At 41.3% G+C, this 18,058-nt stretch overlaps 1 protein-coding gene across 2 annotated transcripts in view; it reads right to left on the reverse strand.

Moving 5' to 3' along the window:
- SCAPER (S-phase cyclin A associated protein in the ER) overlaps positions 1–18,058 on the reverse strand; it is a 137,038-nt gene that overhangs the window by 54,220 nt on the left and 64,760 nt on the right. For both annotated transcript variants that reach the window (XM_050309377.1, XM_050309378.1), the window contains exon 23: positions 12,318–12,444. In XM_050309377.1, coding sequence (XP_050165334.1) covers positions 12,318–12,444 — 127 coding nt within the window. The remainder of the gene's footprint in view (positions 1–12,317; positions 12,445–18,058) is intronic.

Below are 18,058 nucleotides of genomic sequence, written 5' to 3' on the forward strand. Positions count from 1 at the left end.
CACTGGGCGAGTGTGGTTGACTTATTTACCTACCTGTTCCAACACCTCACTGGATCTGAATTCCCCTTCTCTCCTATGGCTTGAGTGACAACTGACTAATAGGATTACAGGCTCTGTTCCAATAATACAGCTCAGCTACATGCCAGCAAAAAATGACAGCCTAAACCTGAATTACATGGCCTGGGAATCCATCCAATTATTAACTAAAGTAACTGTTATTACCTAACCTAATCAAAGGAGAAGCAGCTGTTAATCTTTGGTGGCCTGCACTGTAGCAGCGGTCAGGCTGGATGGACTGTCTTTGTACTTGACTCCTCTACAGACAATAATTATGTCCTTTGTGATCAAGAAGGAAGGGCTTCCTAACCTTTCAGACAGAGGCAGCAGATGGGGAACAACTGTTTGTGTGTTCATTAACAAGATAGGGTAGATTTTATCAGGGCTTGGCATCTGTGGCACCCTCAGAAGCACCACTTACCCCAGGACGCAAGGACGTCGGGCAAATTCGAAAATGAGCAGACTAAATAGAAAGTTCAATATAATGTTTTCATCTCATTATCTGACATTTGGTACAGCAAAATACACACAGCTCCAAAAAAAGAGTGATTTACACATATGCCTCATCCTCCTTAACGTGGTCAACAAAGAGAGCCATGGAAAAGCCAACTGGCCTGTGCTGGTCCTTGGCTGGGTTTTGTTGCACTCATCAAAGCAGTCACATAATAAGAACTGTGTGCTGAAATAAAACCACGCTGGGGGAAAATCTCTGATGTATTTATACAACTCAGTGGGTAATGCAAAGTAACACAGAGTGAAATAAAGCCAGCACCAATTTGCAACAGCTTTTGGATTGCACGTACAGAACTTCAGGACAGCAGGGAGACCAAAAGCTCCGTCCTGCTCTGCTGCTCCCCCCTGCACAGGGCAGTGGCAAACTGCAAGGCTTGGAAAACAGAAGGGACGAGGTCAGAGACATCCCTCTCACCAGCAGGCACAACAAATACAATTTAGTTTATGCTGGGGAAAGTAAAAATATGATGGGACAGTGTGGAAGAACCAGAATGGGAAGAAGATGTCTGATAATGCTCAGCAGCAGCTCATATTTGGACGCTGAAACTGGAGGAGTTCAGGTAAGAATAAAATGATTTTTTTTAATGCCAAGAGTAATTAATGATGAGCATAATATACTTAGGATATGGTCGACTCTCAATCATTTCAAGTTTTTAAATCAAACCTGATTATCTACTAGAAAAATATGATCCATGTTAAATCATAATTTATTAATTTGGTGCAAGAGTTATTGGGTGAAATCCAACGTCCTGGACCAAAGTACTCACTTCCATACATTTCTCCTGTTAAAGTATTATTATTAGTTAATAAGTAGAGCAGAATCAGAAATAATGCTGAGCTTTAACAGCTGAAATTATTTAATGTCAGCTTTTCCATCTCTGCTCTATGTGACTTTATCATCTCACATTTTGACTATTCAAAGTATTTCTGAACTAACTGAAATACTCTGGTGTAAACCCTCCCTGGAAGACAAACCTCCAAAATAAATATTTTCATGTAGATTGAAAAGGAAATTTAGGAATATTGTTTTTCCTTCATCAACCCAAAGAATGCTCTCTGCTAGTCCTGCAGAATGTCCAAATCAGAAGCTGATTTGGAAAGCCTGTCTGAACAGACCTCAGGAACTGAAGCTGTTCAGAAGAAAATATTTCTGACTGAAACCCAAACACTTTGAAACAGTCTGACTTGTATTTCTGAAACAACACACTAAACCTGTGCAACTCTGTGCTACACTTGTTAAACTGTTCACTGAAGGAAGAAATAATAACTAATTAGTAAAATATAGTTGAAATCCATCTTAAGAATTTTTTTCTTGCCTTTTATCTGGTGTTTGAAGATTCTATCTAAAATGCCAGGGGCTAAGAAATGCAGTTCAAAGCTGCCTTAGAAAAACAAACCAGACAACTGAATCCTGGGCTGGCTACTCCTTTTTTTTTTTCCTTTCCTCCCCCTTTAAATAAATACACAAATATATCTACATGCACAAACCCACGGGTATGTTTGTGACTGCAGAAAATCTCCATCCTTTGAGTAGTCCTCCAGACACAAACCTTTACACAGTAGGGTATACCAAAATAATATTTGCTATTAGAATAGACATTTTTGCTCCCTTTAATACTTGTCTCTAGTGAAATTAGTGTTGAAAATCTCAAACTGGTTTTCAAAACACGAGTGAATTCACCCACAACAAAATTTCAACCGCTGAACATCAACGGAGAACTCGTTTAGGATTAAAACATGAACCAGAACTGAATCAGTAGCATTTGCACACCATTGGGGGGAGATCTTCATTCACACTCAGGATATACTGACCACGTATTTGTAACACCTCCTTCCTCTGGAGTTGCTAACGGGTTAAAGCCCCAGAAAGGAGGCTTTGAGAAGTGCACAAAAAAAGTGCAAATTCTGAAGCCTGAAAGCTGATTTTGAAGCCTTTCAAGCTAAGGCAGCTCCCCTGGCTTGTGTGTTCACTCTCCACACTGATCAATCTCCGTGGCTCCATCCAGAACAGGGTGCTGACCAGGCAGCTGACAGCAGGCAGGTGAAGGGGCCTGATCTTGCAGAGGGTGTTTCACTCCCTGCATAATGCTCAGTATTTGCACACTCCCGAGTACAGCTCAGCCTCAACACCTAATCCACCTGGATAATACTGGCTTCTCACCTCAACAGCTAAGGTATGTCAACTGCAGCTTCACAGAGCATATTTAGTGCAAAGGAAGACAAATATCTTAAGACCAAAATAAAAAAAAGGGGTGAAAAAGCGAGTGGCTGATGCATCACTCAAAAATCAAAAATAAAAGAAGGAGAGGCATTTACCACTATATTCTCTGAAAGTCTGCTGTTGGCAAGTGACTTAAAACTGGTTCAGGTCTAGGGACAATACCAATACTATTGACTCTTAAGCCTGCCCTGAAAACCACTAAACATCCTGTGTGCATAAACCTAATTTCTGTCTATGCCATCATATGCTCAATTCATTTTTCTGCTTCCAAACATCTGCCCACGTTGTGAGGTTAAACCAAATTCGATAAGACTCCTTACTGACTCACTGCATGACCTCACTGAACAGGATGAACCCTATTTACCCAATTTCCTTCCAAGTTCTTGCGGTGGCTTTTCAGTTCAATGGTAAAGTCACAGAGGCACTCCATTACACTTCTGTTGACAGGGACAGGACCCTCACAATCCTGACTGTGAAACCTCAAGTGTCAGGGAAAGGCATAAAGGAAAGACAGGTGAAGGTAAATTAGTGAATTCCATGCTACCTGTTCAGCTGCTTTCATTCAAGCTAAGCAGCAAAACAGGAAACAAACACTACTGTCTGGAAAAGAAAGAACTGTCTTTATATGTATTCTGAAAGACAGCACTGAGCACTGCAGCATGTGCTTTTATTAAAAATAAATGTTTAGTCTATTTATAAATAACAGGGCATCTAGTAAGTGCATCAATGAAAGGAGGAAAGTAAGGACAGAGGTTTAAGTCTAATACCAGGAACAACCAGATCTCCATAGATGGCTCCATTAGCTGAGGCCAATTTGAGGCTATTTCTGATTAATCTCATAAATGGGTGTGGGTTTGTGAGGTGCTGCAAACATCAGAGCAGACCTCAGGGTGACACGTTCTCAAGTCAGAAGTGACGGTCTCAAATCACTGTTGAATTTTAAAAATACTTCCAAGGAAATATGGGTATAGATGTATCATCAGACCAAACTAAATAAAACTTTAATTTCCTTAAAAACTATAATAAGCATTGTTTTATCGTGATCTCTAAGCTGGTATCTGCTATTAGAAGAAATGTGCCAGTGTAGGGCATTTATTCATCACTGAGAAATCAGTGTCTGGACTTTATTGACACTAAAACATCATCTCTTGTCCTGTAGTGAAGAAACTTTGCATACCTTGGAATGATATGTATCCATTATATCCACTCTGATATGATGTATTAGTTCTAAACTGATGCAGAAGCCTGATCTGACAGCAAAAAGCCACAATTAGTGCAACACTGGAAGCTGACAGCACTTAATTACATCCCACAGGAGTTTTTAACTACACCCACTGTGCACAGAAATTAACCTCCAAATCATCTTGGAGTAAGAACACTGCAGAGCTTATCTGTGAACTGAACTTGCCTTTTAATACCATCTCCAGCAAACAAGTTAAAAAATATTCTGTGGCTGACCTCTAGCAACAAGCTCCTATTTATATGTCCATCTTGAGAAAAAGGTTAATCCACAGATTACAGAAACTCGGGGCAAACAAACTGATGATATCAAGCTGCCTGGTCCAACCTGCACCACACAACACACACCTGACCTACTGACTCCTTCCTGGCAGTGACAGGAAAAGGCTGTTGGGGTGGGAAATGCTGTCTGAGGAGCTCCTCCTGTGTTTGCCCACAGCCTGCTCTCTGAACTCACAGCCACCGAGCTGTGACTGTCAAATCTGCTGCTGTAGTTGACAGAGGGGGTGATGGTCCTACTACTTGTAGCAGCTTGGGCTGCCTGCAGATGAGCTGGCAGATGCAGGACAATATGGATACTCCAGGCTTTGAACACTGCTGAACCTTCTTCAAGTCATGTTTTAGAGGCACTGCCCACCACTTGCACTCAGTGCTGATCATCTGTACATCAAAATTCTCAAAGCTCTCAGGTAAAGGGTTTAAAGAAACAAATTACTTTTGAGGAGGGTTACTTACATCTCAGCTTCCCCATCAACAATATCTGCATTATCAGCTCTGGAGTTCATGCTCTGCCTCAGGTTCTGTACCTTCCTATGAACAGCTTGATTAACATTTGCAACAGAGGAAGCATAAATACAGAATTCCCTGTTACCTTCTGTGTGAGTAAAATTACTAGATTTTTGGTGGCAATATACAGAGTTTCAAGGGCCTGAAGTCTAGTTTTAGCTAATAAAATTTATTTTTTAGCTTTAAAAAAGTTTATTAGTTAGTTTTTTAGGTTTTAAAAGCCTTTAAGTTTTAAACTTTATTTTCAAGTTTTGTAATTCAACACCCTTCATAAAGTTTGGATTTTGGCTTTAAATCGTTTTTAAACAGTTATAGTTCAGCTTTACATTTGATTAATGACTTCCCTTCATGTGACATCACTGTAGCTTTGGAACTGGCTACTGCAGGAGTATCCCAAGTTGAAAAATTAATGGATGGATTAAAAATTAAGCCATTCTTTGCACAGAAATACATCATATGTTTAGCTAAAACGAACCTTAGAGTTTTAACTTCTCATTATAACAAATCAGAGTAGCAATTACTTTCACAGAGAACAAAACCCATAACGATGAAAGCACAGTTAAGGCAGCGTGTGGGAGTGTTTATTTTGCTTTTTAAAAATTTTGGCCACGAAAATGCCCACTGCCTGATACAAAAGAAGGCTTTTTGGGGGTAAACCAAAATCTTCACGTGATTTCTAAGCACAGTGACATCTCAACCTGATGTCAAAAAGAAATTCTACTTCTAAATAGATTTATTACTTGTAAGGATTCAAAGGATCCGCTGTTGTTTCTGCCAGGGGTGTCCTCTAGTGGAGACACATCGGATGCTCAGTAAACAAGCAAACAGAAGGGGCTGAGTTTAGAAATTATCCTGCCAAGGAATTCAAACACAATCACAAGGAATTCAACCACAGTCACAAACCTGCCTGTAAAAGTCTGGAATCTCGACCAAGCTTGTCATTACTACAGTTATTACATTACTTAAAGGTAAATGTTAAATAACTTCTTAAAGCTTCAGCAGACTGAGAAATGAATCCACTGTGGGGCTGTACAGAGTAACTGGTGTGTTAAGCAATGTACAGATAATGTGCCTGGGGTGTGTGCAGGTATATACATAAAATCCCAAAATACAGACCGTGTGGGTAAAGCCACTAGTCCATGACTTGGGTAAATTCACTACAACAGTAATTTTCACCCTTTTTCATATACAATGCACGATGATGCCTTTTCAGACTTAGGTGACATGGTGACATAGCAGCTGCCACCTCCAGTGATTTGTCCAGCCCTCCATGAATCCATGTACCAGGCTTCTTCCTGAGGTGTAAATATCCTTAACACAAACTTCACTGAAACACTCTGCTACTGAAATGAGCAATCTGTTCTGTTCACAGCTCCCAAACTCCTTCATTGTTGCCTTCTCTCCATCCCCTCCTTTTCATACAGTCAACCAAAATAATTATGGGGAAAAAATATCAGTATTGAAAAGGTTACTGAATCATTGCTCCACCTGCTAACACTCCTGCTTTCTTCAGAGGCACTGATCATCCTTGCCTCTATGGAGTCCAGATTAACAAGAACCAAGCTCAACTTGGATCAATCCTTTTTAGCCAAAATTTAGGTTTAAAATTTGCTGCTTCTAGTTCATACTTGACAGTTTTCTTCATTTAAGAAATAAAACCCACAAACCTCAAGCCTATAAGGCCAGTCTGATTTTTCCAGAGACATAATGGAGCATAAAACACACTTCCTATTTATGTCACTCTCGTTTAGCTTATGAACTCAAGTTTCCTTCAAAGTTTGATATCAAATTAGAGTGTCTTGTCTAATACTGATTCAAAACAACACAATTATGTGCAGCAACAAGGCCACATCCAGTCCAAGCATAATCAACAGCAGGTTAAGAAAAGCTTAAAGGTACATCATTGCCTTTCAGCTGGTCCTGAATTTTATTGTATTGAAAAATAAAATCCAGCCATTATATTCAGTGTGTTTCCATTCTCTCTTTGATGGTTACACATGAGGAACACACAGCTACCTGGGTCACCTGCAGCTCCAAAATTAAACGTGTAAGAGTCTGGGAATCACAATTCCCACTCTATTCTTAAGCAGCAAATCCTGAGTCTTTCTAATGCAGAGTATTTGCTTCTAAAATCTATTTTGTCTGTGTATACATGTCATATATATATTTATATACACTAACTCCCACATATACACACACAGGGCAATTTGAAATCCCTGCAGAGATATTTGAAGAAACTTCCCCACGAGCAATACAAAAGCTTACATGTGCTCCATTTCCATACATTAATTCTTCACCAGTTTTTCATTTTATTGTTTCAGTTTCTGATGATGAAGAGTTTGTATTATTGGGGGGGCATGGGGGGAGCCCCTCCTCCCCCTGGTTGTGGTCACAGTACCCAGTGGGCCCAACAGTTTAGAAAATCAAACATAAATAGGGGCCCTGAGTGTGCTGTTAGAGCCAGCCCTTGCTGACAGTCTTTACAATGGGATAAACACTGTCTGGCTGCAGTCCCCGGGTATTTGAAAGCTACGACAAACATTTTACTGAAATGTAAATAACTGACATCACCCCTGCTGAAGCAGGAGGCTGAAAAAAATCTCTCGAAAAATCCCAAACCCAAAAACATTGCCTGACAGGAAAAAAAAACCACAACACATTAATGGTCACTGAGAGAGCACTGAGAGGTCGTAAGCATTGAGATTCTTTTTTTAAAAAAAGGATTAAACCACAGCAGTCAATTACTAGGCCATATTCACACATTTTTCAGCTACAAAATTATTCCTTTTCTAAGGAAGTGTATTTCCCCCTTGAAATCTGCTTCCAGATTAATTCAGAAACACTATTCTGAATTAGTAATGTAAATAAATGTATTGAAACTTAGCCTCCTGAAAAGCAGCTACTTTTAGATTTGCATGAAGAGAGCTGGTAAGTAACTATAAGCACTGGGGCCCAATCTATTAAAAGCCTCCTCTTTTTGTTTCTGGTTCCATTTTACTCCCACACTTTAACAACCTGGTTTGCACTCACTATTATTTCCTGAGATTTTTACAGCACCCAGAGAGCCTGAAGGAGATCAGGGACACAGCCACCCCTCAAACCCATATGAAACCAGAGTAAGTTTTATCAACAGAACCAGTGAAATCTTGTTTGTTAGGACTCTGTGCCCTGTGAGGACATGGGAGCTTCAGTGTGTGTTTGGGATGGGACATGGATCAAACCTCTGTCCTGCCCCTGCAGCCCCCTCTTTGGGAGCAGAGCTGGAAGATCTTCAGTCAAGTCACGTAGTTAAAATAACCTTATAACTTATGTTGTGGTGAAGATCTTTTTCAAAGTGATCAATAAGAAGGATAATATACAAATAATTCCAGTTAAGCAGATTAGCTGTTGCAACTGGATTCCAAAAATCTACGAGGTTCCCTCACAATCATGAGGGAATCTGTGTCATATTCCCAATCAGATGGATGAGAGGCAGCTTATGGGCTTGTCTAGATGTCACAAGTATTGTACAAATTTCACTGAAGTGATTTAAGTGCAGTGTTTCAGCTGCAGCTGAGCCAGGTGAAAAGGCCACAGCCCCAGCTGCTGCCACCGCCCTCACTGACAGCAGATCCTGCCACGTTCCTCAGAACAGCAGTGCCTGCTAACCCTGCCTAGCACAGACCATCCCAACCCACGTGACACACTTCTAACATTTACAACTTTTAAAACATGGAGCCAAACCCAAAGGGCTAATAACAAATTTCAGGAACAACTTTCAGGGAGGTGATGTTCTGTCAGCAAGTCTAAGGATGATCATCTGAGAGGCAGCAACCTCTGACCCAGGTCAGGGTCACAGCCTTGGAAATCTATGTACTTCAGGCAGCCTAATGTCTATAGAGTAGACACTTTTTAATCAGTACATTTTTTTAATCAGCAGGTTTTTTAATCAGTAAATCTCACCTCTTTACAGAGGGAAATAAATGACAAGCATAAGCAAGTTAAAGCTGTACCTGCAGTCACACTAACAGGATACACAGCTTTCTCCTGGTTTCTGAAAGAGTTCCCTATCACAGGACATCTCTGTGGGAATGCTCAAGTCAAACTGGAGCAGCCAATTCAGAGAGACACACTTGCCCTTGGTGATGGATGTGTGAGATTAGTCCATCAAGGAATGAACACGCAAAATATGAAAAGAACCGTGGCAGAAAAACAGTTCTAGCTCTGCTGTTTCAAACATGAGCTTTGCTTTCTGTAAGAGGTGACATGAGTTTTACTTTGAGCATCAAAGGCTGATTCATGGGAGATCTTAAACTGAGCGTTATCAGATCTTACTAAGAGCTTGAAGAGTCCCATATGACAATCTGCCAACCTCAGGCCAGGGCCTTCTGGGAACATTTGCACTCATTCTGCTGTTGTGGCTCTGCGTGTGTTTGTTTTCTTAATGTACTTTTAAACACAGCAGAGGGGAAAGTGAGCACAACTTCCTTCCAGGATTTCTGCCAGTAAGGATGGGATGCACAAAACCCAAGGGCTGCCTTCCCACGGCCTAGGGCACACCCGAAGCAGCAGATACAGCTTGGGAATAGCACACCAGGTGTATCCAACACCATCAGGATCGGTGCCTCCCACCAACAGGAGCAAGGACACGTGACCTGAGGGGTGGGAGTCTATTTACAACTGGAACCACAGGGTGGTTTATGACTTTATAGCACCTCTCATGTCTATTTAATTTAAAGACACGTGAACCACACGTTTCATGTAATTAATGGCCACGCTCCAAGTTGGATCCTCAGAACCTGCACTTCAACTTTCTCATACTTACACTCTGCAAATACTTTTCCAGCAGAGGGTGCAAAGCTTCTCGGTGGTTGCAAAGCTTCATCCAAGGAAGCCAACACGGGTATATCAAGAAGTGTCTGGAGATCTAACAACCACTTGAAGCAAAGCAAAGCAACACCTCTGTCATTTGCTGGCACTGCAATCGTGCACTGGGTGCCAAATGAAAGCTGTGCTCTGTGGGGAGCCGGCAGCAGCCTCAGAATTCCGTGTCAAGGAGAAGCAGGAAAGGTGCTGCAGAGAACAGCCAGGACTCCAAAACAGACAGGGGTTAAGATGCATCTTTGCCCAAGAGAGATATTTCTTATGTTTTAATATCTAGAGGATACACTGACACAAAAACCTTTCAGTTTGCACTAAACCAACTCTTTTTGCTGTTTTGGTGAAATCACTTGGCCCCAAGTGCAGAATGTGCTTGTGTCCAGCAGGGCAGGAAGGCAGAACTGTGACCACAGCACTCCTGCAGGTATGTGGCATCCTAGAAGGTTCTCGGGCTATGAAAGAAGTTCAGAGGTGAGAAAAAGCCGTACTCACTACTGTGGAACACAGCAGATGAAGGCTGAGCCCAGACAGAAACTGTCAGAGTGATTGGACTGTACCTGAAGGCAAAACCCAGCAAGACAGGGCTGCCAATCTTCTGTGTGACTTTTTTGGGGATTCACCTTTGCACAAATAACATACCCAACCCTCTAAATGCTGTTTCAGCACAGTGATGGAGTTTTCTAGTGAGCTGAGTAACCCCTTCTTCTGTTGAGAAATTTAATGGCATTTATTTCTCTTATTTACTGTTACCAACTACAGCTCAGCAATTTATTTCATGGTTTGTAAAACATCTTTATTTCCCTGGTGAGCCTCTATAAATAATTTTTTCAGGCAGTGTAAACTATTAACAAAAGAAAAATCCAATGTTTCGCAGTATGAATGAAAAGAGGGTTTTGTGGATCAATTTTATTTTGTAATACTTTTGCACGACTTCTGAGCTCGAAGAATTTCTAGTAAGTGGCAAGGATCTATTGTAGTGAACCCTGCCCTCCCTCAGGGCAATTCTTTATTCAACCCAGGCCATTAGCAAGGGTAAATCAATGTTATCAGCTCACACACACTGACAGCTTGTGTGGTTCCCACTCGCTCATTCCTCCCCCAACATTAGGGTATATTTTTATGCTCTCCAGGGAAATTCAATTAACAGTGTCAGTCTCCTCCTCTCAGTCCATGACTGACACCATCAGGACTCTTTTCAGTGCCCACTGACATGTGAGATGTGTCTGCTGATTTCTGGACTCCCAGGTTAACAAGAGAATTACTGCCCACTTCTACAAATGACCGTGTCTGATCTGTGCCGTAAACACAGCCACAGCTACTGAAATCAATCTGTTCTGACCTTATTGATTAGGACATTCAGATATAAAAATACCTCTCCAGTGGCTGAGTAATGTTTTGAGGGTGAAACCCCAAATCACCACCAAAATAACGCATGTCTATTAATAATATCAAATTTAGCTTTTAATTCCCCACTGCAGATCTCGTGAACAATTAATGACTAACACTTAGCTGCAATTCACACCATGTTAAAAAATCTCAGCAAACAACTACTGGTAAGAGGTTGGATAGAACTCTACTTCCCAAAGAGTTTCCAAGAATTATTTAGATAACTTTCGAAACAGATGCATCTTTTCAGAGCAGTCATGCAACAACGTGATTTCTGCATTCGAAATCGATAAAAAATTAACTTCTCAATAATTAATGCAAACAGTGCAAAAATTTGAAAATGGCACCAAACTCCTTTCAAAAAAACTATTGAACTTAATGGACCAAGAGGACACACAAAAGGAGCCCAGGCAGCCTTCAGCAGTTCAAAGCACGTGCCACCAGCAATTGTGTTCCACACTGAGCTGGGAAAAGCATCAAGCAGAGCTCTCATCTTCACAAACATCGACCCTGAACCAAAAAGATGCTACCCCTTCCTCAGATTTCAGTCATTTAGCTTCTCTCAGAACTATTTTTCATTATTTTTTGATTACAGATAAGGAAGAGAAGTACTTTCTAATGGTTACAGAGAGAACAGAACATGATGTTCCAGCTGAAAGCTCAAATACTTTGTGGTCCTAATGGAGCAAAAAACTGTATTACAAGACACAGAGCACTGTGGCACCAGACTGACCATGATGAAACAGCAATGAAGATGCAAATGTTGCGCTATTAATAAAAAAAAAAAAAACAACCAACATTTTCCATAAACCAAAATATGATCTACAATCACAGACTTCAAAAAAATTAAAAAGATAGAAATACCCCGTATATAAGCATATTATACCCTCATCCTTCAGCAAAGACCTACTGGCTTTGTTGTACCTGGGAAAACTCAACAGATTTGTGCTCCAGCACAGCTGCCTCCAACAACTCTTTCCTCTGTTCTCTGCTAATTGTTTTGTCCCTTTATTTAAACCTGTTTGTGGATAAGCACTATAAACTAGATGGCTAAAAAGACCCAGGTTAAAAAAAATCCTAGCAAAGATACAGTGGGGAAAAAAAAGTGAAAAGTTTAACAGCAGAAACTGCTTCTTACACAGAGGACATTCACTCATCCACACGTTTAAAACAGTCCCAAATCCAAACCGGTGAGATTCGAGGGCAACACATCTTACAGGACAATCCTAACTCATACAAGTAAAAATCACAATACCTCTTTTTCCAGAATACGAGAGATCTCTCCCAAGGTCCTGTCCAGACCAGGCACTTTGTTGTTCCCCAGGGAGCAGCTCTCCTGCATTTGGAGGTGCTTTAGGAGGTCTTTTGCCAATCGCTGTAACCTTCAACAGGAAACAAAGAGCGGGTTAAGCAAAGACTCACCTTAACTTTCACCTTTGGAATGAACCTCTGCTAATGATAAAGGAATCACGACAATCTACGTGAAAATATTATAATTGTCTATTCTGGACAGCAAGCAAAACACCCCAGGGGACACAGACAGCTTGGAATGTCTGTGACACTTCACCATCTCCCTTTTCAGGGAAACAGCACAGAAACAGTGTGAACAGGACAGCCACCAAGGTGTTTCTTTATTAGCTACACTTGTTTCTGTTGTTGATTCCCTATTCTCCTTCCACACTTTATCCTGTTACTTTTTGCCATGCTCATTTTAAAACGGTTTCATCCTGCTTTGCTCCCACCACGCAATCATTTTGGCTCACTCAGCTGAGCGAGTCAGTCTTGAGATGAGTAAGGGAAACAGAACAGCAGACTTAAATAGAAACAGCAAACATCACTGGGCTAATTTCTGAGAGGCATTGTAAAAGAAATGGCTCTTTGGGGTTATTTGAATAAGTGAAAAGCAGTGGCTTTGCAGCTACCTCAGAAAGGGCATTTCATTAATGAGGGTCAGTAACTAAGCCAAAATGCAGAGGTGGGAGAGATGCAGACACACACGGGTTAGGTTTCACTTCCATTTTATAGCTCTGCCTCTGGGCTCTTCCCCTTTGCTCTCCTGCAAGGCAGCAAGGAGAAAAATGCAGCTCCAAGGCACAATTCCCTCCCCCTAAGGTGAAAAACCCAGCAGTGAAAAGACACTCCCAGTTTATCGTGGTGTGCCCTGACTGCGAAGGCAGTAAAGGAGCTCAGGTGCACACTCTGCACCTGTGGGAGCAGATACACACAGTGAACAGAGGCCTTCACTGGAGACTGAGAGGGCAGGAGGAAATGTCATTCCATGCTTGCCAGGAATTCCAAACACTGCCTCAGTACCTGCTGCTGGCTGCTCTGAGTGACAGCAACAGTGCTCGGTGCACCTTTGGTGTCATCTACTGAGCAATTTACACTGGAAGTGGGACAGAGCTGGAAGCTGAGCAGGATGAGTGGGAAACAGTGCTGTGAGCACAGGCCTAAACACAGAGGGGTCTCCTAGAGGTGAGACAGGAAGGCTGGAGATGGAAAGGTTGGAGAATGTACCAGATGTATCCAAAAAAAAAAAAAATCACCAATATCAGAATATTCATTTGGGGAAGAATAGAGAGTTTCCACTTAATCAAGAGGAAACAGGAAGCTCTGTTCCTTCTCTTTGAAAAAAATTAAGAGCTTTGTTAATGGGTTTCAAGACACACTGAATGTACATGTATGTTCTTAAAGAAAAAATAAAAATGATTTGCAGGATTTTGAGTCTTGGACTTCTTATCATCTGGTCAGTTGAATCTACTAATATTCAACCAGGATTTTCCTATGACAAGAAAAATAAGGGGAGATTACATCCTGATGAGGTTTTTTTTTTGCACTGCTATTTCCTCTGTGGAAAATGAGGTTGGAGGAAACCTCTGTCTATCATAGTAAGCCACGAGCTAAAACGGGAAACAAAATTAAAAGCCAAACCTCAAATAACTGCAGGACTTGGACAGTAAATCAAAAGACCACAGCACCAACGAGAAGTGGAAGTGCTGCAGTCCAGAGAGATGCTCCAGAAGCAGAGGAATGCAGGTATTCTCACAGAATGGTATTTAGAATGGCTACTGCCTTGGCACATCAGGTAAAAAAGGTCCTTATTATTTCTTTGAAATATCCACTCAAATTGCATATTAAAGGGTAAAGGCACTGAAAAAACCCACCACGCTACATTGTAACTTCATCTGACAAAAGACAACATCAGAGGATTGGAATTCCACCAGGATTAACCACAGGGGCTGAAGAAAGGCACTGCCCTAATCTACATCAGCACGTGTAAGGTTTATCAAAATGCTCCTCACAGGGACTCAAAGAGGACATAATCATATTACACCAGGACTTCTGCTGACACAGGAACAGAAGGTTCTTTCTCTTCAGTCTATTAAGATGCTCTGCAAGTTAAACACCACGTTGAGTTTCTGTCCTCAGTGTAAAACCAAAGCTGTACAACAGTTAACTCCCAAGGAAAAGCTTCCAGTTTTCCATTTCTTCTAAGAAGTCTTTCTGGATACTTTTCTGAAATTCAAACTTTCTAAGAGTGTGCTCAGCATCACAGAGTAAGAAACCTGAAGAGTAAATTTTCAATTCCACCACATCAAAGAATTACCTCTTCCATCCTCATATCCGACTGCATGGTGAATCTTCTGCCAAAAACAGTTAACGGATGCTGTGTGATCACATGGGGCAGAGAAGGGAAATAAAAACTCCCTCCTCCCACAGAGAAATTATTTTAATATCCTCTATACTGACTTCTTGGCCGTGGCAGAGAAATAAGAATAATCTCAGGACTGTTTCAAAGGAGTAGAAATCTATGCAAGAGGACTTGTGCTTGGATGTAGAATTTACCATCGCTATGAATGGATTTGGAAAGAGAACTCTTTGTCCATTCTGGACTCCTTGTGCACACCTGGTGTGCAGTGTGGATTAGCAGAGCGTGGCATCAACACCTGATCCAGTGAGTCCAAATCCAGTCATTCCAAGACAATTATTTAATCTTCCTTCTGTCCCCCCCAGTTTTCACTCCTCCAATGCTTACTATGCCATACAGGAATGATAAATGACTGAAACTTGATTGGGGCTGGCTGAAAGGGAATTAATGTCTTTTTCCCTAAAGCTATTTACATCTCACTAATTAAGGTTTTAGTACTGCCCACAAACAGATGATTCAGAATGCAGAGGAAATATCTGAAAGGCACTGACTGGTCTTGGAACGTCACCATAACATAAACTTTAATAAATAGTATGTTCAGCAAATACAAACACAGTATCTGATCTTTTTGCACTGCCAATGGAAAACCAAGGGATACTCAATATCAAAGGTTTTTCTTTTTAGCACAGGCTAAATATTTCTAGCAAGTTTAATATATTTTACAGGCTAAAGGAAAGAGATCTGTTAATATTTATAGGCCACATTTCACCTCCAGAAAAAAAAGCGCCTCGAAATAGTAACATCAGTGTACTCCAGCACTTGCAAGTTTAAATCTCTGATTTCCTGGCTGTCCAGTGATGAATGCAAGGAAGGATTAGTGAGAGTGGGCAGAGCAGGGGATGCTGGGCAGCTCCTGCAGGGAAGGAGCGGTTTCTCCTCCCGGAGGTTCCTGCGAGGGCGGCCACGAGCCAGGCGGACACACAGCCCCGATTCTTCCCCAGCCTGGAGAGAACTGGGAGCGCCTGGGCCAGTTCCTGCCCAGCCCAAAATGCAGCTCTGCTGTATCCCCCCAAACAATCTACAGCCCCTGCCTGCTCTGTGCTGCCTGCAGCACAATTCACCCTCTGCTGGCACGTGGGGCACCCTCCGATGGAAACACAGCGGGACACGGTCCCAGACACTGCCACAGGAAAACCAGCTACATCTGCAGCTTCACACACCTTCTGCAGTGTTTGAAAGGAAGCCCTCTGAAAAATGATGAAAAATACCTATAAATCTCATTTTCTGGATGCATTTATTTGTATTCCTAGGAGAACGTTCCAGCCTTTCCCCGAAGATGAAATCTACTGCTTGCCCAATCGTAATCTGTTATTTACCTGCTTTGAAAGTGTAACTGAATTTTATTTTATTTACACTTTGGCTCTTCTACAGTTTCCAGAGCTGATTGGAAACTAAATTTTGCACAAGTACTTCCAGTTTTAGAGACTGTTTTTTTTCTGCAGCAATCAACATTTTGGTGTAATATCCTATAGTTGGCCTACCTGGCCTCTAGCCTACTACACCAAGAAAGCCTCCAAGGTGAGTTTATCCTGTGAATTCACTGATATACCATAATGAAAGTAAGAAAGTACTGTATTGTTAAAGACATTTAGCTATGACCCTCTGTAAGAACAAACTTCACACTGCATTCCCATTTCCTCTCCAGCAGATTCTTACAGGAAATAATTCTTCATTTTCTAACTCTTCTTTTTGTGCTGCAGTCTGTTTTCAAGATTTCCATACTACCCCAACCTTCCCTTCACACAGTTTAAAAGAAAAAGGTAAGTAAAAAAAAAATGTGAAAACAATTCCTTCTTGTGTGAGGAGAGACTGGCTAAAACATTAGACCAAGGGGTTAAATTTCTTCCCCCTGCAGTCCTGTAAACTCCCTTCAGGCACAAGGCAATCTTTCATTGCCTTGGTTTCCCTGTTGTATTAAAGGATGACATTTACACTTTGCTACCTGCAGATTGATCTAACCCTGACATATATGGCTTTTGGATTAGAAGATACTAAAGAGATGTAAATAACCCTCTAATTTTGAGAAAATGTTTTCCTTCCCTTTTGAAAATGTGTTCTGATGGACACTTGAGAATGCCTGGCACACCTTTTGCCAGGCTAACCCAGCAGGCTGAACAATTGACAAATACTCAGATCAGTTCCCAGAGAACATGAATTAATAGCTACAAATCCACCAAGAGCCCATCAGCGTTTATAAAATTACCCAAGTGCCATCAGTGACCAACCAGCAAAGGCAGAGTGGAGAGAGGCCAGCAGCAACACCTGGCTGCTCCAGGTGACAATGTCCACAGCCCTTTTCCCTCAATGTCCCTCCTGGCACATGAAACAGTTCAGAGAGCAGAATACTCACTAAATGAGGCAGTATTTGGATTTCTCCCTCCCACCCCCTAATGTGCATGATATTTTTAATAGATACTAAAAAAAAAAAAAAAGCTTTCCCAGTCATCCTTTAAAACTCATTTCTGAAAAAGAACTACTTAGAGCCATTCACAATCCCAGTCATGAATCAGTACTCTGGAACTGAAAAGGGGATACTCAGTGTCTGTCAAAGCAGGATAAACCCTGTCTGCTTATTGCTATTAGTGTAGTACCACTGCAGAGCTTAGAAAGCACTTGGATCAGTGCTTCCTCAGTGCACAAGATTTTATAAATCTCAGGCCTTAAACTAGTAAAAACCACTGAAACAATCTATCAGCTGCAGCAGGAAATCAGTGGTCTTATAATATTAAAGTGGCTTAATCTTAAAGGTGATCTAAAAAGACTTTTTACCTGCCAACTACTAATTCTGGGTTCTGTCTTTCTTCTGTAACAACTGACAACATGACTAAGAACGAAAATCAGATAAGAAAATGCATTCCATAAATGGTTTTAGTTGTTTGTGAAGACACAATCAGCTTGGGGGAGAGGAGTGGATAAAGAAATGTGGCATAAGCAAGGAAGTATAAAAGGAAGACATACTGAATGATTTAATTCTAAAACACATTTGCTTCTGTTAAGCAAACAAATAAACCTACCAACTGGATCACATTTTAAATGGAATATTAAAAAGAACTATTCCATTTTTTAATTCCACAGTTCACTAAGGTCAAAAAATGCTTTCTGTTCATCAGCACACTGCCACTCCAATCTGAACACCTTAAACCTTCCTTTGGGATGGACAGAAAGTACTGGCATTTGTTTTGACCCAAAGGATGCATTTAGCACTGAGTCTGTACCCCCTTTGTTCTGTGATAGGACCCTTCTCAGTAACTCTGCAGATCTCCTGAGGGCTGGGCAGGCTCCCAGCA

Source organism: Myiozetetes cayanensis, unplaced genomic scaffold (genome assembly GCF_022539395.1).
Source record: "Myiozetetes cayanensis isolate MyiCay16 unplaced genomic scaffold, myiCay2020 scf14, whole genome shotgun sequence".
Taxonomy (NCBI): domain Eukaryota; kingdom Metazoa; phylum Chordata; class Aves; order Passeriformes; family Tyrannidae; genus Myiozetetes; species Myiozetetes cayanensis.